General features: G+C 40.3%; 1 protein-coding gene across 3 annotated transcripts in view; it reads left to right on the plus strand.

The window, feature by feature from the left end:
* Positions 1–17,047, plus strand: part of LOC147021241 (growth arrest-specific protein 7-like) — a 74,189-nt gene that overhangs the window by 42,988 nt on the left and 14,154 nt on the right. For 2 of the 3 annotated variants that reach the window (XM_085891031.1, XM_085891030.1), the window contains exons 5-9: positions 4,772–4,825; positions 6,156–6,245; positions 7,470–7,585; positions 7,834–7,908; positions 9,702–9,780. In XM_085891031.1, the coding sequence (XP_085747157.1) occupies positions 4,772–4,825; positions 6,156–6,245; positions 7,470–7,585; positions 7,834–7,908; positions 9,702–9,780 (414 nt within the window). The remainder of the gene's footprint in view (positions 1–4,771; positions 4,826–6,155; positions 6,246–7,469; positions 7,586–7,833; positions 7,909–9,701; positions 9,781–17,047) is intronic. The other variant, XM_085891032.1, reaches the window with a different exon arrangement.

Genomic DNA, 17,047 nt, shown 5'->3' on the forward strand with positions numbered 1-17,047 from the left:
AACAGTTAGACAGATTGAGGCAAAATTTCACACACACTTTCCCCAAGACATCCTTTCACAAGTTTGTTAATTTCTCATTGATTGGTCACATGGTTTGGTGGCCATATTGAATTTACCCTAAAACCTTCAAACATCTTCTCCAGAATGGCTGGTCAGATCAAGGGGAACGTTCACATACATATTGCACATGAGAAGCCAATATAAGTTTGTTAATTTCTAATTGAAAGGTCACATGGTTTGGCAGCCATGTTGGATTCAAGAATTATATTAAATAATGTTTTCTCTGGAACCACATAACCTATCGAAGTGAAACTTGGCAACTATAATCTAACCCCATGCCTGCATCTTTGGTAAAAAGTATGATGTCACAAGTTACATGGTTTGGAGGCCATCTTGGATAGAAAAACACACCTTGTCTGATCAACACGAAACTTAACAAGCGTAATCTACTTCCCCATTAGAGGGAGCATTTAATTTTATGTTGTAATAGGTCACATGGTACGGCAGCCATATTGGATTGAAAATTAATAACTTAAAAAGTCTTCTTCTCTGAAAAGGCTGAACAGATCAAGGTGAAACTCCACATGTATGACCGCCTCACCATGACGAACAAAAACTCCCCCCCCCCTTTTGATGTATGACACATCGTTTGGCAGCCATATTGGATTAAAGGGAAAATATTAATTAATGTTTACTCTGGAACTGCTACATCAAAAAATGTGAAACTTCAGATAGATGATGCGGCAGACATGTGGAATGAAGGGTTTAAATTTCAACTCGATCGGCCCCATGGTTTGGCAGCCATGTTGGATTGAAGGATAAATATTAATTAATGTTTACTCTGGAACTTCCGCTTCAATATATGCGAAACTTCAAAATTATAATCGAGCCGACAAAATGTAGTTTAGAATTTCAACCTGATCGGTCGCACGGTTTGGCAGCCAGAATTATTTAATTATTTTAATCTGAGAACTTTTCCATTTTTTTTTCCAGAAGGCTCATTTCGCTGCACCTGAATGCGTTTGAGGGGACAGGAATAGCAATTCAATTGATAACGACAATGTCCCCCAGGAAAAAGGGCTAACTGAAAACGTAATAAATAGATTGAACACTTTGTGTTACTCGGTTCGTAACTCATCAGTCCCACGCTGTATCGAAGCAGGGCTGTATTTGTATCACTATTAAATAATGTTTTCTCTGGAACCACTGATCCTATTGAAGCAAAACTTTGCAACTATCATATAAGTCTCATGTTGTATCAAAGGCGGACGTCTGGGTACCCGGTCATCACTGCCAGCATTTATAAAGTGGCAGTTCTAGTTATTATTTTTATTATTTTGTATGCAGCCTGTGGCTTCTGGTGCATCATGGTTGGGAGCACGGCTGTGCCACTGATGCAGTGCCCTCTGTTTCCTGTAAGCTGGTACTCATTTTGCTGACCTCGGAAGGATGACAGGCTGAGTCAACCCACCTGGTGCTATTTAAAAGAGGGACGGGGCTCAAACTCAAGACCCTACGATCTTCAGCCAGCCACCTTAACCATTGAGTCCAACAGCAGGCTTTCCTATACATTATAGCCCAGAACAAACAATTCGGTGCATGAAACCAAACGTGCAAAAAAATTGAATGAACCCATGAAATGATGTTCACTACATGCTTTTAGCTTGAAAAAACATGCAAAATATGTGCCTAGTACAAACGTTTTTGAGAAAAACTGAAAATGATTTTGACATTGTGTATGATTTGATGAGGCAAGTGTATGCAATTCTCTCAAGGACGTTGACCCACTTCCCTTGTGTGGAGGTGTTCAACCAGTGAAACCATTTCAATCACAGGCAATGAACGTATTTTACGAAGTCAGAGTGTACCAAATAAGCCAGTGACTCGGGTGCTGTTTAAATGAAGTATATCAAAAGGTTAAACGATTTGATGATTAAATATATCTTTGGTGTTATTGTAGTGTCATGCAATGCATGTTCATTTTATGCCCAAATGAAAAGGTCATTGTGTGTTGGTACTCTGACTCAATGCATCAGCGACTGTGCTAAGATTAGTATACGTGCATGAGGACACAGAGAGACAGACATCTCAATACATGCAATAAAGCCTTGGCATGGCCAGATGGTGGTGATTGACCCTGCACATTAACAGCTACAACGCCACTCGGTAGAGTGCATATCGAACAGTTTATGGTTTGTATCTCATTGATAGGCTGGTTATGGATCCGGACCTGAACCAAAATCGAAATGGCTTGTTGTTGTCACATAACCAATTGATTCACCAAGTTCCGTCCGAATCCGTCCGCATCTTATTTTGATGGCTATACTGTATATCGTTTTTGGCCCCATTTCTCAATGGTGAAGAATTACTTTCGAAGTTAAAAAAATTCTAGGATCTGGATCATCAGCAACATCTAATCAATTCGACCATGTCACACACCCATTCTGTCCACCAAGGATCTTCGAAATCCGTCCATAACTTTTTAAGATATTCTGCTCGCAGACAGGCAAACAGACAGACAAGCCGATAGGCGGACATGGGTAGTCGATCAAGTCGAATTTAGTCGTTTTTCAGCCGTTACTAGCCAACAAATGCGTCCATAGCAACGGTTCTTTCTCACACATAACTAGGACATACCATGAACCTACCATACCAGTTTCATGTATATCTGACTCATAGTCTCTGAGATATAACGAACTTCGTTTTTTTTAGTTTTCGACCAGGGTTCATTCAAAGTCTGTCTTCTCCGACAGTTTTCATAGGATCCGGCTGGAAATTTTTGACAATATGGCTGAATGTACTGCCCACAGTCGCTCGTGGCCCGATTTTTGATTTTCGAAAAAATAAATTTTTGAGATTTTTTGAAAATTTCAAAGGTCCGTTGCTAGGCAACGGATGGGTCCATAGCAACGGTTCTCATTTGCACACAACTAGGTCATGGTATGAACCTACCAACCAAGTTTCATCGAAATTGCCATTGTATCAACGGAGCACTGGACCGAACAGACATACATACAGACAAGCCGGTAGGCGGACATGGGTAGTCGCCTACCCAATAGAACCTGATGCGATGGGCCCGTTCGATGGGGTATGACCTGAGGATTAAGCACAATAAAATTCATGATTCTCGCTTTAAGGGTTCATGCTGCAGATTGTTTTTTCATTAAAATACCCCCACATTTAGAGGGTTTTCGGCCGTTGCTAGGCAATGGAGGAGTCCATAGCAACGGTTCTTTCTCACATATAACTAGGACATACCATGAACCTACCATAGCAGTTTCATGTATATCTGACTCATAGTCTCTGAGATATAACGAACTTCGTTTTTTTATTGTTTTTGACCAGGGTTCATTCAAAGTCTGTCTTCTCCGACAGTTTTCATAGGATCCGGCTGGAAATTTTTGACAATATGGCTGAATGTACTGCCCACAGTCGCTCGTGGCCCGATTTTTGATTTTCGAAAAAATAAATTTTTTATGATTTTTCAAAAATTTCAAAGTCCCGTTGCTCGGCAACGGTGGTGTCCATAGCAACGGTTCTCATTTGCACACAACTAGGTCATGGTATGAACCTACCAACCAAGTTTCATCGAAATCGCCATTGTATTAACTGAAATCGCCATTTTAAATACTGATAATTAATAAGGGTAGAACAAATCTCAAAAAAAAAAATGTTTTCTTTTTTTTCGACGAGATCGACTATCCAACATATTGACGGAAATACTGATAATAAGGGTAGAACAAATTTCAAAAAAAAATTTTTGAAAAATTATTTTTTTCGACGAGATCGACTACCCAACAAGCCGGTAGGCGGACATGGCTGCTCGCTGTAGATGGAAAGCTGGCCGACTCGACTACTCGATATTCATGTACATGCTATCAATCAATTTAGCACAATATATATGATTATTAGAGCCCTCTTAGTTTGCGCCCAGAAACCCACCTTGTGAAATTTCAGGCATGTTTCCAAAGAGACTCTAACAAATGGCAGCCCTGGTAATTCCATTTATCTATTCGCTAAATTTTTTTTTTTTATATGATGCTGTAAGACATTCTCCTTGGGCACAAAAAACAGGTGTTGTGCTTTTTTTTAGATAAAAAAAAACGCGTGTTGTTTCTGGCACGTGGTTTCAAAGTTTTTTTTTTTTTTGCACGTACGGGCACGCACTAGTGTATATGATTTGGGGTTGAAACTTGCAACATGGATATGGCAAAAGAAGAGTATTTGCAAGGTGTCAGTCTCTATCGAATGCAGCCTGTGGCTGCTGGTTGCATCATTGGTTGGGACTTGGCTATGCCGCTGATGCAGTGCCCCCCTTACCAGTACACTGGTGCTCATTTTGCCGACCTCGGAAGGATGAGAGACTGAGTCAACCTCCTGGTGTATTTTTAATTCAGCAGCCAACTGCCAACGGGGCTTGACCTCAGGATCCTAGGATCCCAAGCCGCCACTCTAACCACTAAGCCAACACCAGGCTCAAGGTGTCAGTGAGTCAACGATAGGTGTAAGATGAAATACTTCTGGGCAAGATAGATAATCCTTTATAAAATTTGCAATGAATTATCTCCATTCATAGTAATAGTGGATACTGGTATTTGATTACCTTTTGATTGAATTATTGAAGTTAAGATGTAGGCCATATTCCTATGGAGAACGCACATAAATTGTCAGCCTCATAACTCTGCCAAGCTATTACCCTCCTCTTCATGCTGCCGTGTGCTTCCTTGAAGTCACGCTTAGTCTGCCACCCCACTTGTTTTCCTGAATGCAGGCATCCCCACCGGCCTCTCCAACGAAGAAGAAGGCAAAAGCTGCGACAACAACGGTGGGTGTAGGCGGTAGTGAAACAGTTTGGGGCTTCAAAAACACAAATGGCCCTTGAGTTAGATTCAAAGACACACCGTACTGCTATACCTGCACTCACACTGTACATGGCATGATACACTTTCTTTCAAGCCAGCGGGCTTTTAAATAGAAATTTGTGAATTACAACAGTGGTCAGTTTTCTCCGGCCATGCTGCGAAAAACATTACAGATGGAAAATTGAGTGTTGTAGGCTAAAGGAGAGCTTTTGGCCAGACATTTTTCTTGTGTAATAAATTGCCAAAAAAATATTGCTTGCACATGCCTTTTTGGCACGAAGCCCCAACACGTGTGGAACTGGCAAGGCCAGAGGCCAAAGCCGAGCCTTGGTGAAACGGCTGGCCAGCTTTTTGTTGCCTGCAGCTGCTGCACTCCCAGAAGGCCGGACATTGGGCCTAACACACCCCATGCCCCTATCCTTTTCCCACCCTGCTGTTTCCCTTGGTTTGAAATCTTGACGTGATGTGTTATGTGAAAGGTCAGATAACTGAAGCGATGAGAGAAAAGGGTCATCAGAGGTCAAATGGGGCTGGCAATGGTGGCGTGAGACTGTCCTGAGCCATGTCGCGGAGAGTGCTAAACAAGAATCAAAGTTTACTTTTACGCATCATTGGGTGTAAGCTACCCATAGTGCTGGGGCAAACAGCGAGCTGATGTATCGTCATTGCCCTTAGGGTCTACTGCACAATTCATCACGGCAGACATCGCCGAGAAGGTCAATGAGGACATAATTTCTACCCTTTTACAACATCCAAATCCTTGATAGTTGTATAGTTTTATGCTCAACTGCCTTCCATTTGCATTAAAGAAACAAACGGATCGACTTGCTTGTTGCAATCATCTCAACTTGCTTGTTGCAATCAAAAATACACAGATCTCTCCTGATGTTTTCATCCTATCTGTAGGAGCTCCTCCATGAGTCTCGGATAACTGTTGGAAAATATTAAATAAATAGTTGTCCTGTTGAGAATCCTGTTGACTCAAGTTTTTAAAATGTCGTTTCTTGTCGAGCATTCAGGACCTGATTGACTTTCCTCATCAAGGTCTTACATCGTGCAATAGTTTGGCTTTATTGCTGGACTCTTAATGGGCACGGTGACAATGGATTAAATCTGTTCACACTCGAATGAGTGGGTTTCTGAGTATTGAGAATTTGAATATTTGCTTTTCACCATTTTTGAGATTTGCTGAGTTTCAATGTCCTCTTTGGAATTCGAACCATTAGTGCGGCCCAGCCGAGAGATGTTTTAGCATGATCCGGGGATGTTTCTCACTTCCTACTTTCCACTCAGATCAACGACGTGACGTTCCCATCAGCCGAGGGCACCGCAGAGCAGAGCCTGTTGAAACCAGACGAATGGAGTTACTGCGACCACTTTTGGGTTAGTTTGTCACCGCTTGGTTTGGGTAGCATTTAAGGAGGGGATAGAGGGTGCTTCTCGGCTCGCGTCGGGAAGCCGGGGTCGTGGGGTTAAGCACGTTAGGTATCTCCCCCGGTGTGTTTTCCTGCTTCAAAGTGTTTGTCGTTCTGTAGAACCAGATGCAGATGTTTGTACATCTTGTTGAGTTTGCCCATCACTTTCATCACTCATAACCTTATCTCTTCATCCAAACAATTGCGTGTGATTTTCATTCATAATACTTGAAGAATCCATGAGCACAACTCCATTACTGCCAATCGTTACGGCGGCTGTAGTTATAAATTAATGCAACTTTGGCGGTTTGAGATTCCTAATTTGCTTTTTTCTGATGTGCATTTAATTTCTTATTTTGTTACATATTCTGCCAAAGATCATTGCTTGTTATGAGAAGTGTTTTAGATTTGTTTTAGATTAGTTTTGACATCATTCTGTACTGGTAGGAAAAGGAAGCTTACTTGCTTTGAAGTTGTTTAGTCTGTGTTTGAATCTACAAACTGCTGTTGTGGTGATACACAGGCACGGTATTGCATCGTATCGTAAACCACCTTTTCAGGATGGGCTGTAAGCTCGCTGAAGTATTTGTTACCATACACGTGTGAACATTGAAACGTTTGTAATGTAGGTATAAGCTCACGGAAGAGTAGAATAAAAAAAAGAGGGGGAGGGATGGGGTATGGTGGGGGATAAAGGGTCAACAGGCACAAAATTGGGTGATTTGGATGCATCACAGCACAATAGGAATTGTGGGTGAAGGGTGGGAATAGGGTCTCGGTGGGTTTAGCTACGTAATAAAGATTCAAGGTAGAAACAGCCAACTTGAAATCTTGGAGGAAAGAAGTCGAGACAACAGACTTAGGAAGACGATTTCATGGGTGCGACGCAGCATTGCATGCTGGTCCTGGTCAAGTTGCAGTTCGTCATTTTGATATTTCATTGTATTCCGCACAACACTTTGGTCAGCAGCTACTCTGCTGTCAGTGAGTGGTACTTACAAGATCGTATGATTATTAAAATAATCGGCATTGAATAGCATTTTCCCGAGATAGGTGGGCCTTTCGGAGAAAATGACTTATCTGTCACACTTTAGGCACATCAGAACTTGAGACGATGACTTGTACATAAACCGTGTGTACTTCAAAAAGCTGAGAATCATCCAGGTGCCTTTTCCTTTTGCTCTTGCCGCAGGCGGACAGGCAACAGGGGCACAACAAGAAGGTGGTCTCTGGATTCAACGTCCTCATTGCAAAGCAGATGAAAGGGCAGCAAATGACCCGCGAGATGGCTGCATTCTTTCACGAGAGGTGACGCGCTTTCGATCGTGATAGAGACAAAGATCTGTTGCGTGGGGGGTGAAGAGTCGTAAAGTCGGGGGTGGTTGTTGATATGCGGTTGATGAATCAGGTGCTGAGTTGATTGTCCCGTTTTTGTGCATTATGCTCGAGAGGAATTTGGTAAATCCTATTACACTGTTTAGAGAAGCGTGGCAAAAGCGCTGCACCATTTAATCTTTAACTACTGAATACATTCATTCTTGCTTTCGTCTGCACAGGATTAGGATAGAGGAAGAGTACGCCAGAAACTTGTCGAAGCTTTCAAAAAGCCTTCTCGTTGCAAATGAGGAAGGGTAAGAATGACTTTGAAAGGGATGTTGTGAGTGAAGTTGGAGAGATAATGGGAGTGAGTGCATTCATCATCCATACTCAAAGATCAGTACAGTTTCCTTGGTTCATCTGAATGCACAGTTCAACCAGTTTTGTTTCATGTAATTCCGTCTGAAGCATCTGCGTTTGTCCTCGAACTCTGGCTCTTTGTTCCTTGCTTGGACCAGAGCCGGAAATTAATGATCCTTGTCATGAAATTTTAGCACAGCATGCCCATCAAAATTCTTTTTAATTATAGACCATGCGTCGATGCTGTCATGGCCTGGCGGGATAGCATTAGAAGTATGTGCACTTGCTTCTGAGCTATCTTGTCTGGTTTGAATCTTGGCCCACATATAAACTGTCACCCTAGTATTTCTCAGGCAGGGCAATTGATCAATGTGTGTGCCGTCCCTCGGTTGGAAATTCAGCCAGAGAATTCATCTGCCAGCACTTGTCGTTGGTGGACATTAAAGATCTCTTGATGTCTTTGGAAAACTGGCTCCCTGAACAAATTACAAAATCCTGCCTTGACTGACATCTGAGAGGCAACCATAAACCACCCAGCGTAACTCCTTCGGCAACACTGACACTCTCGAAAGAGTAAGGTGCATTGATGTGATGATGGCTCTCATGGATATTATATAATTGGAGTTGTAATATTGTTTCAATGTTGTACTTTTTGTCGTTAAGTTGATTGTGATACAATGGTTTTTATTGTTTTTGTTTATCTTCTCACTTTCGGGTTCTTAAACTCAGATACGATGTTCCTTTCGTTAATTACTTGCTTTATTTCTTGCTGTTAATCCAAAGTCTATCAATCATCCTCACAACAAATGTGGTCAATGTACCGATGACGATGACGATTGATGGATGCTCAAATCATTTACATTTGGTGGCTTTTTTTTTCTTTTTATCTTTTGCATTTGTTCTCTCGATTTGCTTCGCTTTCCGGTTTCAGTAAATTATTTTCAAACTAGCAGAGATCTAAATCACATTCTTTGATTGCATACCTTTATTTTGGTGCTGTATAGGCAATTGACAGCTCTGTATACGCAACCCCCCTCCCCCCCCACTCCCCCCCCCCCACATTACGTGCATGAAGCAAAAACATACCTACTGCTTATAATTAAAAGCACCTCACTGTAATGGAAAATGTGGGGACAGGAATACTGTACTGTAAATGGTTGACCACCTAGAGGCGGTGCCACACGATACACATTTACAGAGAAAATTTGCATCTCCCACCCCCCCCCTCCACTCCAAGACCACCGGCAAAGATAAAAAAAACATTCCTATACATTAATTGGAGTCGTGCTAATCCTCTGTAGCAAGTCTGGATGTAATTGGCCCAGAACTGTAGGAGGAGTAGCGGGACGAACACACAAACAAACGCACAAACACTGGTCCGTGATTTATAGTAAGGATTCTATGTTGATATTATCGTTCTCTTCTTTGCTTATATCATAATCATACAGACCTTGTTAGCATAGTTTGATAATCCTCGAGTATTGCAGCACACAGTGGAAAGCAAGTAACGAAAAGCAACTGCTTGGTTTTCCCATCTGAGTATGTAGCTTGTTATGCTGGTATTCCAGGTTCAAATACCATCCATTGTATTGATCTGTTCCTTGGCTGTATCGTCATTTCCATTACAAGATTATCCTGCTTTTTAAGGTTTTTTTATCCTTGTTTCAAATTTGCTCAGAAAATGGATTTTGTATGGAAGACTTCAGGATGTCATTGTCTCTTATTCCCCCCTGATGCTGGCAAACAGGACACTCGCAGAGGCTTGGGCACAAATCAAGAAAGGTCTTTCTGCAGAAACAGAAGTGCACCTTAAGTTTGCGAGCAAGGTATGGGAATAATTTTTGTTCAACAATAAATTGATTCAAATTCATAATATCCTTTGAATGGCACGAGAACGCTATGAAGAAAAATGATAGGTTGTAACATCAGTGGTGTAAGGCCTAAGTCACATTTGCTCTACGGCAAGGATACGGCGGCCGTACGCCCTCTGAATTGACAGAAACGTGCGGCGGCCGCAGAGTTTCTGAGGTGGCCTCAGGGTGGCCCTACGCCGTATGGCTATATTTTACAGGCCGTAAGGTCGCCGTGGAATTATAACGCGGAGTTATAACTTTTTTCATTTCTACGTTCGCCGTAGCAATTCGACAAGCCGAAAAAAAAACTGGTAAAAATAAATAAATAAATTAACCCATTCGTTACCGTCCGTCTGGCCGCACGTTCGCTTTAGGGCCCCCCTGCGGTCCCCCTGTGGTCGCCTTGCGGGCACCTTGCGTCTGCCTTGAAAATTCTATGGCCGCCGCAGGAACGCCCTAAGGTCACCGTGCGACATCAAATCAAAGACCGTACGGCAACCCCACGTTTTCGGTCTCCACAATTTATATATACACCGTGCAACTCCCCGAAAAATAAAAACATATGTGACTGCTACATTGTGTGACCGTGGAAATACTGCGGCCGCCGTATAATTGCTAGTGGCCGTAGCTTTTGGAGACCCCACGGCCGCCGTGGCAAATGTGACCTAGGCCGAAGCAACAAGTTGTACCATTCTTAAAACACTTGTTTTTTATGTTTGATGCAGCCTTTCTAAGTGGTCTGTTTACATGGGTTGGAATCCTCGTCCTGGGGATGGAAACCTGAGGTTCCTGCGTGACACGCGGCTCTTTAAGGACTTATTTGCGGCTCCAGACCCATAGCGATCGAATCCTCTTTTTTTTCTCTATAAACTTTCAGAAACAACTTTGTGAGTGTTGTGAAAGCATAAGATAATACTTGAGAACTTCGGCAATGATAAGCAGGAAAATACATCTGATTACTCGCAAATTCTGTGAGCACAACTTACACATTGTGCTCCACGCGTAGCCCGCTATGCAGTTATTTCAGCCATCTTATCGGCAATAGCGCGACCTCAACCTCCAGCCTCAGTTTAGAATTTGAACCATCTGGGCAGTCGGAAATCCAGTCAATTGCTTTCAGGTTAAGGTTTTTGCTTTCGGTAAGGGAACTATATTTTGGGGTTTTCAATTTAAACAAGAAAAATATCAATCAGAGATTGAAGACCCCCTCACAAGGACTTGTTTTGTGTGGAGTTTGTGTACTGTTTATGTACTGGTGTGTTACGTAATTAATAATAGACATAATTAGAAGTGCCACTTTATAACTGCTGCAATGATGACCGGGTACCAAGACATCCCGCTTTAATGCAACCCAGCTTTGATTGGACACCTGACCTTGATCCATGATGTTTATTATTATTCAATTGAGTTTAGAATGGGATTAGAATAAATTCAAATCAAATCAATTGAAATACCAAATAGGTACAGTCCTGCATTGGAGTATTCAGAAGGAACCCAAATAAGCAAAAAGCAAAGATAAAGTCATCAGGAGTAACCTGGATAGGATTTGCATTTCAGCTGCTGCTCCTCTACCCTCAAACCCATCCAGGCACAAAGTGAGCCTTATTAAAAAAAAAAAGGGAATAAAATATAATGCAGATCAAAAAAGATATATATATATATATATATATATATATATATATATATATATATATATATATATATATATATATATATATATATATATATTCTGGCTGCCAGACCATGCATCCGATCAGATTGAAATTTAAAACATGCACTCTCCATCACGACTATATCATAATTGTGAAGTTTCGCATTGATCGATGAAGCGGTTCAAAAGAAAGAATTTTTATAAAAGATTTTCACTCAATCCAATATGGCTGCTAGGCCATGTGACATAAATTATTCATGAATGCCCTGGTATCCCCAAGGATGGGGGGACATTTGTGTAAAGTTTCTCCTTGATCTGTCCAGCCGTTCTGGAGAAGAAGATTAATAAAACAAATAGTTTTGAAGGTAAATCCAATATGGCAGCCAAATCATGTGACCTATGACATCATATGTTTGAACGTTTTGTTCCTCATGGTTATGCAGTCATATGTGTAAAGTTTTGCCTCGATTTGTTCAGCCACTTCAGAGAAGAAGATTTTTGATTTTTTTTTTTTAATTTTAAATCAATATGGCTGCTGAATCATGTGACCGATGGCATCATCATTAATTTTTTTTTTCTGTGGACAATTTTATCCAAAGATGACCCTCAAAATTTTTCATACTGAGCAGATGTAGTAGCATTCTACATATGCAATTATGACATCATATGGAAGGAACCTATGATGTGATATAGAAAAAAAGTAATTCACACTTATTCCCCATGAGGTGTACTTGCCTTCCATCAAGCTTCAATTTTTTCCTTGGTGTGGATTCAGAGATGCAGAGGTCCAAAGTTTTTCCGTTTTTCCAACATGGCTGCGACACCACGTGACCTATGACATCATAATATCAATAAAATATTCCACGTGAGTAATCAGTCGCTCCTATGGTGAAAACTTCGTCTCAAAACAAGTGGTTGCGGAGAAAAAAAAAGTTATTTGTGGACAAACGGAGACAGACAGATGAACAAACAAACAAGAAGATGTCATTCTTGCAAAATCCATAAAACAAATTTGACCTAAAAAATAATTGGTGGTTGAATTCAATGACCAAATATGCAACTCCTCTTCAAATTTCAAGTGAATCGGATGTGAATTGAAAATTTTAGAATTTGGCCTATGTTGACCTTTTGGCCGATGTGGACATTTAAAATAATTGGTTGGTTAAATTCAGTGACCTGAAATATAAACCCTTTTTAAGTTTCAAGTCAATCAGATGAAAAATAAGAATTTTAGAAATACCACCATAGTTGTTGACCTTGGGACTGTGTTGACCTTTTGGTCAAAGTTGACCACAAAAATTATTGGCTAGTTTAATTCAGTGACCAAATATGCAACTCTTCTTCAAATTTCAAGTCAATCGGATGAAATTTGTCAATTTCAGAAAGTCGTCCTATGTTGACCTTTTGGCCTATGTTGACCTTTTGGCCTATGTTGATCTTGAAAATAATTGGTGGTTGAATTCATTGACATGAAATGTAAATCCTCTTCAAATTTCAAGTCAATCGGATGAAAAGTGAGGATTTTAGAAGCTGTTGACCATCGGCCTCTGTTGACCTTTTAACCTTTTGACTTCAAAAACAATCGGCTTCTGTCTTATGACGAACTTTACCATGTGATGAACTTTTGTGACGATCGGTTTAAAATTGTGACCTGTAGGTGACAAACAGACAGACAGAATAAACAAAATCGACGAACCATTGTACTTGAAAAATCTTCGATTGTGTAAGTAACAAAGAGACCCAAATGCAATACTCTCTCTATCGGTGAGGGTGATACAGTTGAATATACGATGTTGTGAAATTAACATCATTTACAGCCATCCTTTAAATTATATGATATTTTAGGAACAGCTGATACTGTTTTATTAATTAAACTAGCATAACCTGCGCTCTGCACGACATGTTGGGGTGGGTGTGTTTGAGAAAGGAACTGATGCAGAGTATCAGTAGTAATTTTACTTTAATGCAGTAAGTGGAATACGATTTCACTGTTTCAGAAACATTTTTAACCTCCGCCATCTTCGAAGATGGTTGGATGTTTCTGTTTTCACCCCTTTCTGTTTGTTTGTTTGTTTGTGAACAGTATTACGGAAAAACTCCTCGACAGATTTCGACGAAACTTGGTGTGGGGGTTAGGTATGGTCCAAGGATCATGCCATTAAATTTTGGACTTGGTCCCCCCCCCCCAAAAAAAAGTTGTTAGAGAATTTTTTTTTTTTTTTTTGCATTTCTGCATGTTTTAAGTGATTTCCAACCCCCCCCCCAAAAAAATTGTTACCCCCCCCAAAAAAATAGAGAATTTTTTTGCATTTCTACATGTTTTAAGTGATTTTCAGCCCCCCCAAAAAAATTGTTACCCCCCCAAAAAAATTGAGAAAATTTTTTTTTTTGCATTTCGACATGTTTTCAGTGATTTCCAACCCCCCCCCAAAAAAAATTGTTAGAGAAAAAAATGTTTTTTTTTTGCATTTCCACATGTTTTAAGTGATTTCCAACCCACCCCCCAAAAAAAATAATTGTTAGAGAAAAAAAAAATTTTGCAACTGTTTTTTCAACAAAATTTCGATTTTTTTTTATTTTTATTTTTTTGCATTTCTGCATGTTTTAAGTGATTTCCAACCCCCCCCCAAAAAAAATTGTTACCCCCCAAAAAATAGAGAATTTTTTTGCATATCTACATGTTTTAAGGGATTTCCAACCCCCCAAAAAGATTGTTACCCCCCCAAAAAAAAATTTAGAGAAAAATTTTTTTTTTTGCATTTCGACATGTTTTCAGTGATTTCCAACCCCCCAAAAAAATTGTTAGAGAAAATTTTTTTTTTTTGCATTTCTACATGTTTTAAGTGATTTCCAAACACCCCCAAAAATTGTTACCCCCCACCCCAAAAAAAGAAAAAAAATTATTTTTAGCATTTCTACATGTTTTAAGTGATTTCCAACCCCCCCCCCCCAAAAAAAAAATTGTTAGAGAAAAAAAAATTTGCAACTGTTTTTTCAACAAAATTTCGAATTTTTTTGCATTTTTATATTTTTAAGTGATTTCCAACCCCCCCCCCCAAAAAAAAAATGTTGGAGAAAAGAACTATAACTGTCAGCACTGTTGACATCATATTTAATGAATAAGATATCAGGTTCACTTGAGTGACCCAGCAGTATTGGCGGCGGAGGTTTTGCACTCTCCCGAGTGCTCCCCCTCTAGTATTTACTTTTTTTTGTACCATGCACCTCATATGGTCTTTGAGATAATATAAGCCGAATATCACGTTTCTCGAGCGCAGAACAAAGTCGAAGATAGCGCGACACGAAACCACAAACTCGGAAATAATATATAAGATTGTGTGTGTGTGTGTGTGTGTGTGTGTGTGTGTGTGTGTGTGTGTGTGTGTGTGTGTGTGTGTGTGTGTGTGTGTGTATGTATTAGATGGTGCCGAGGCAGTGCACTTACTTTTGAGCTGTCGAGTACCCATTACCTGACCCAGGGTACCCCAAACACGTATTCAAAATTTGGTGGAGATTGGTGCAGATCGGCATGATGTTGGCAGAGCAGATGAGCATCATGTTAACATATATGACATCAAGCTTATCTGCTCTGCTAACACAAGTCTGTGTCATTGATGTGTTATGTATTATAGACCTACCTTTGCTCATACAATGTGATAGCCATTCTTCACAAGAACAGTCACATCACTGACCACCCAGAATTCAACTTGTTGGAGGCATCCAAACTTTTTCATGCCTTCGTGTCTTCCAGGGTGTTTAATTGAGCTTTTAGTAAATACAAGATAATTCATTTTATCTGGATAGATATGGTTGGAAAGTTTGTCTCACTTCTGGGCCTTGCTGTATTTGGCAATTCATATGGATTTGTGTTGTCTATAACCTGTATTGTTACAATATTGCTCCCGAGACGGTGTCTAATGTATCGACGTACACAAACCTCGGGACAAGCTTTGATCCTGATTGGCCATGAAAATGCACACAAAGCACAATAAGTCAATGACACTAATTTTCTACTTCACTGATCGTGAATGGATGTTCCTTTGTACTCCGCTTGTACTCCACTATAGCCACCAGATCATGTGTGTGTGTGTGTGTGTGTGTGTGTGTGTGTGTGTGTGTGTGTGTGTGTGTGTGTGTGTGTGTGTGCGTGTGTGTGTGCACACACAAATTGCTGACGTCAAAAAAACACCCTCAATATCTGCACTCCATTGTGGGAAACGAGTACTGTATCCGTGCTTTGAGATGGTCGTGCTACAAAGTCTTTTAATTATTTTCGGGAAACATAGGTTTGTGACGTATGTCAATAATAATACTGTAAAGGTCAACACACATCCTCTGATATTAAATAAGGCAAGTGTGTGTGTGTGTGTGTGTGTATGTGTGTGTGTGTGTGTGTGTGTGTGTGTGTGTGTGTGTGTGTGTGTGTGTGTGTGTGTGTGTGTGTGTGTGTGTGTGTGTGTGTGTGTGTGTGTGTGTGTACATCTGAAAATTGTAGAAAAAAACAGTGCTGGCCCGTTCTCCACCACATTTTGCATATGTGTTGTTAGTACCCAGTGTAAAAAAAAAAAACACAAAATACCCCTCCTGCAAGGAGGGGGGAGGATGTTTCTAGTCTTAACAAATAAATCAAAATTGGAATTTAATGTGAAATCAAATTGACATAATTAAAGGGTTAAAATTCAATGAAATGTCTTCGAAAGAGGAATATCCGTCTTGGGACAAGGAATTACTGTAAATAAGAGTTATGTGCATTGCGGCTCTAAAGATATTGCGTTTTTATATTAAATTAGAAAAAAAAGGCTCTTCTTGTTATTTGGTTTGTCGATCCCTGGCCTAATCCCATGTGAGCACATAGCTTGTGATGCTGGATGGAATCTCAGCCTCATATCCCACATAGTGTATTAATTGTATATTTTCCATTTGCTTATTAATGTCGTGATTATGAACGTAAAAGTATATTGGTGTCTCCCATTGGCCTTGGTGTGATATGATTCATTAACTTAAGATAACTGTCAACAATAATTTTGAAGGAGTTATTAATAAGCTCATAATCTCAAAGGCTTGCATTTTCAATTAGATTTAGTTATGTGCCTGCATATTATGGGCCATCTGCATATTACATGCAAAAAATATGGAATTTTGAAACCACCAGCGGACATGTCTCATAACTTCCTCCACTTCCACTTCCCTTCATCCTATCTCGACTCAACCTCATGTTTGCCTAACCTTCTCCCCTTCCTTTTCATTGTCAATTTTTGCACTGAATTAACCCTTATCTGTACTAATAGATCTCAGTGTGTGTGTGTGTGTGTGTGTGTGTGTGTGTGTGTGTGTGTGTGTGTGTGTGTGTGTGTGTGTGTGTGTGTGTGTGTGTGTGTTCTCCATAACTCCAAAACCATGAAATCTAGCAGCCTGAAACTTTCCATGCTTACTAAGAAAACTCAAAGTAAGTGCAAGAGTGAAGATTGGGTGTTTGGGTTAATTAAAACACCCATTTTGAAGATGATTAATGGCTTTATTTAATTATATCCTTTATAAGGCGCATCCTCGGTCCCCTTGCTCTCTGGGGGTCTTAAGGCGTATCCTGGG

The sequence above is a fragment of the Eptatretus burgeri genome, chromosome 8 (assembly GCF_056783735.1).
Source record: "Eptatretus burgeri isolate ZD-2024b chromosome 8, Ebu_testis_v1, whole genome shotgun sequence".
NCBI lineage: Eukaryota > Metazoa > Chordata > Myxini > Myxiniformes > Myxinidae > Eptatretus > Eptatretus burgeri.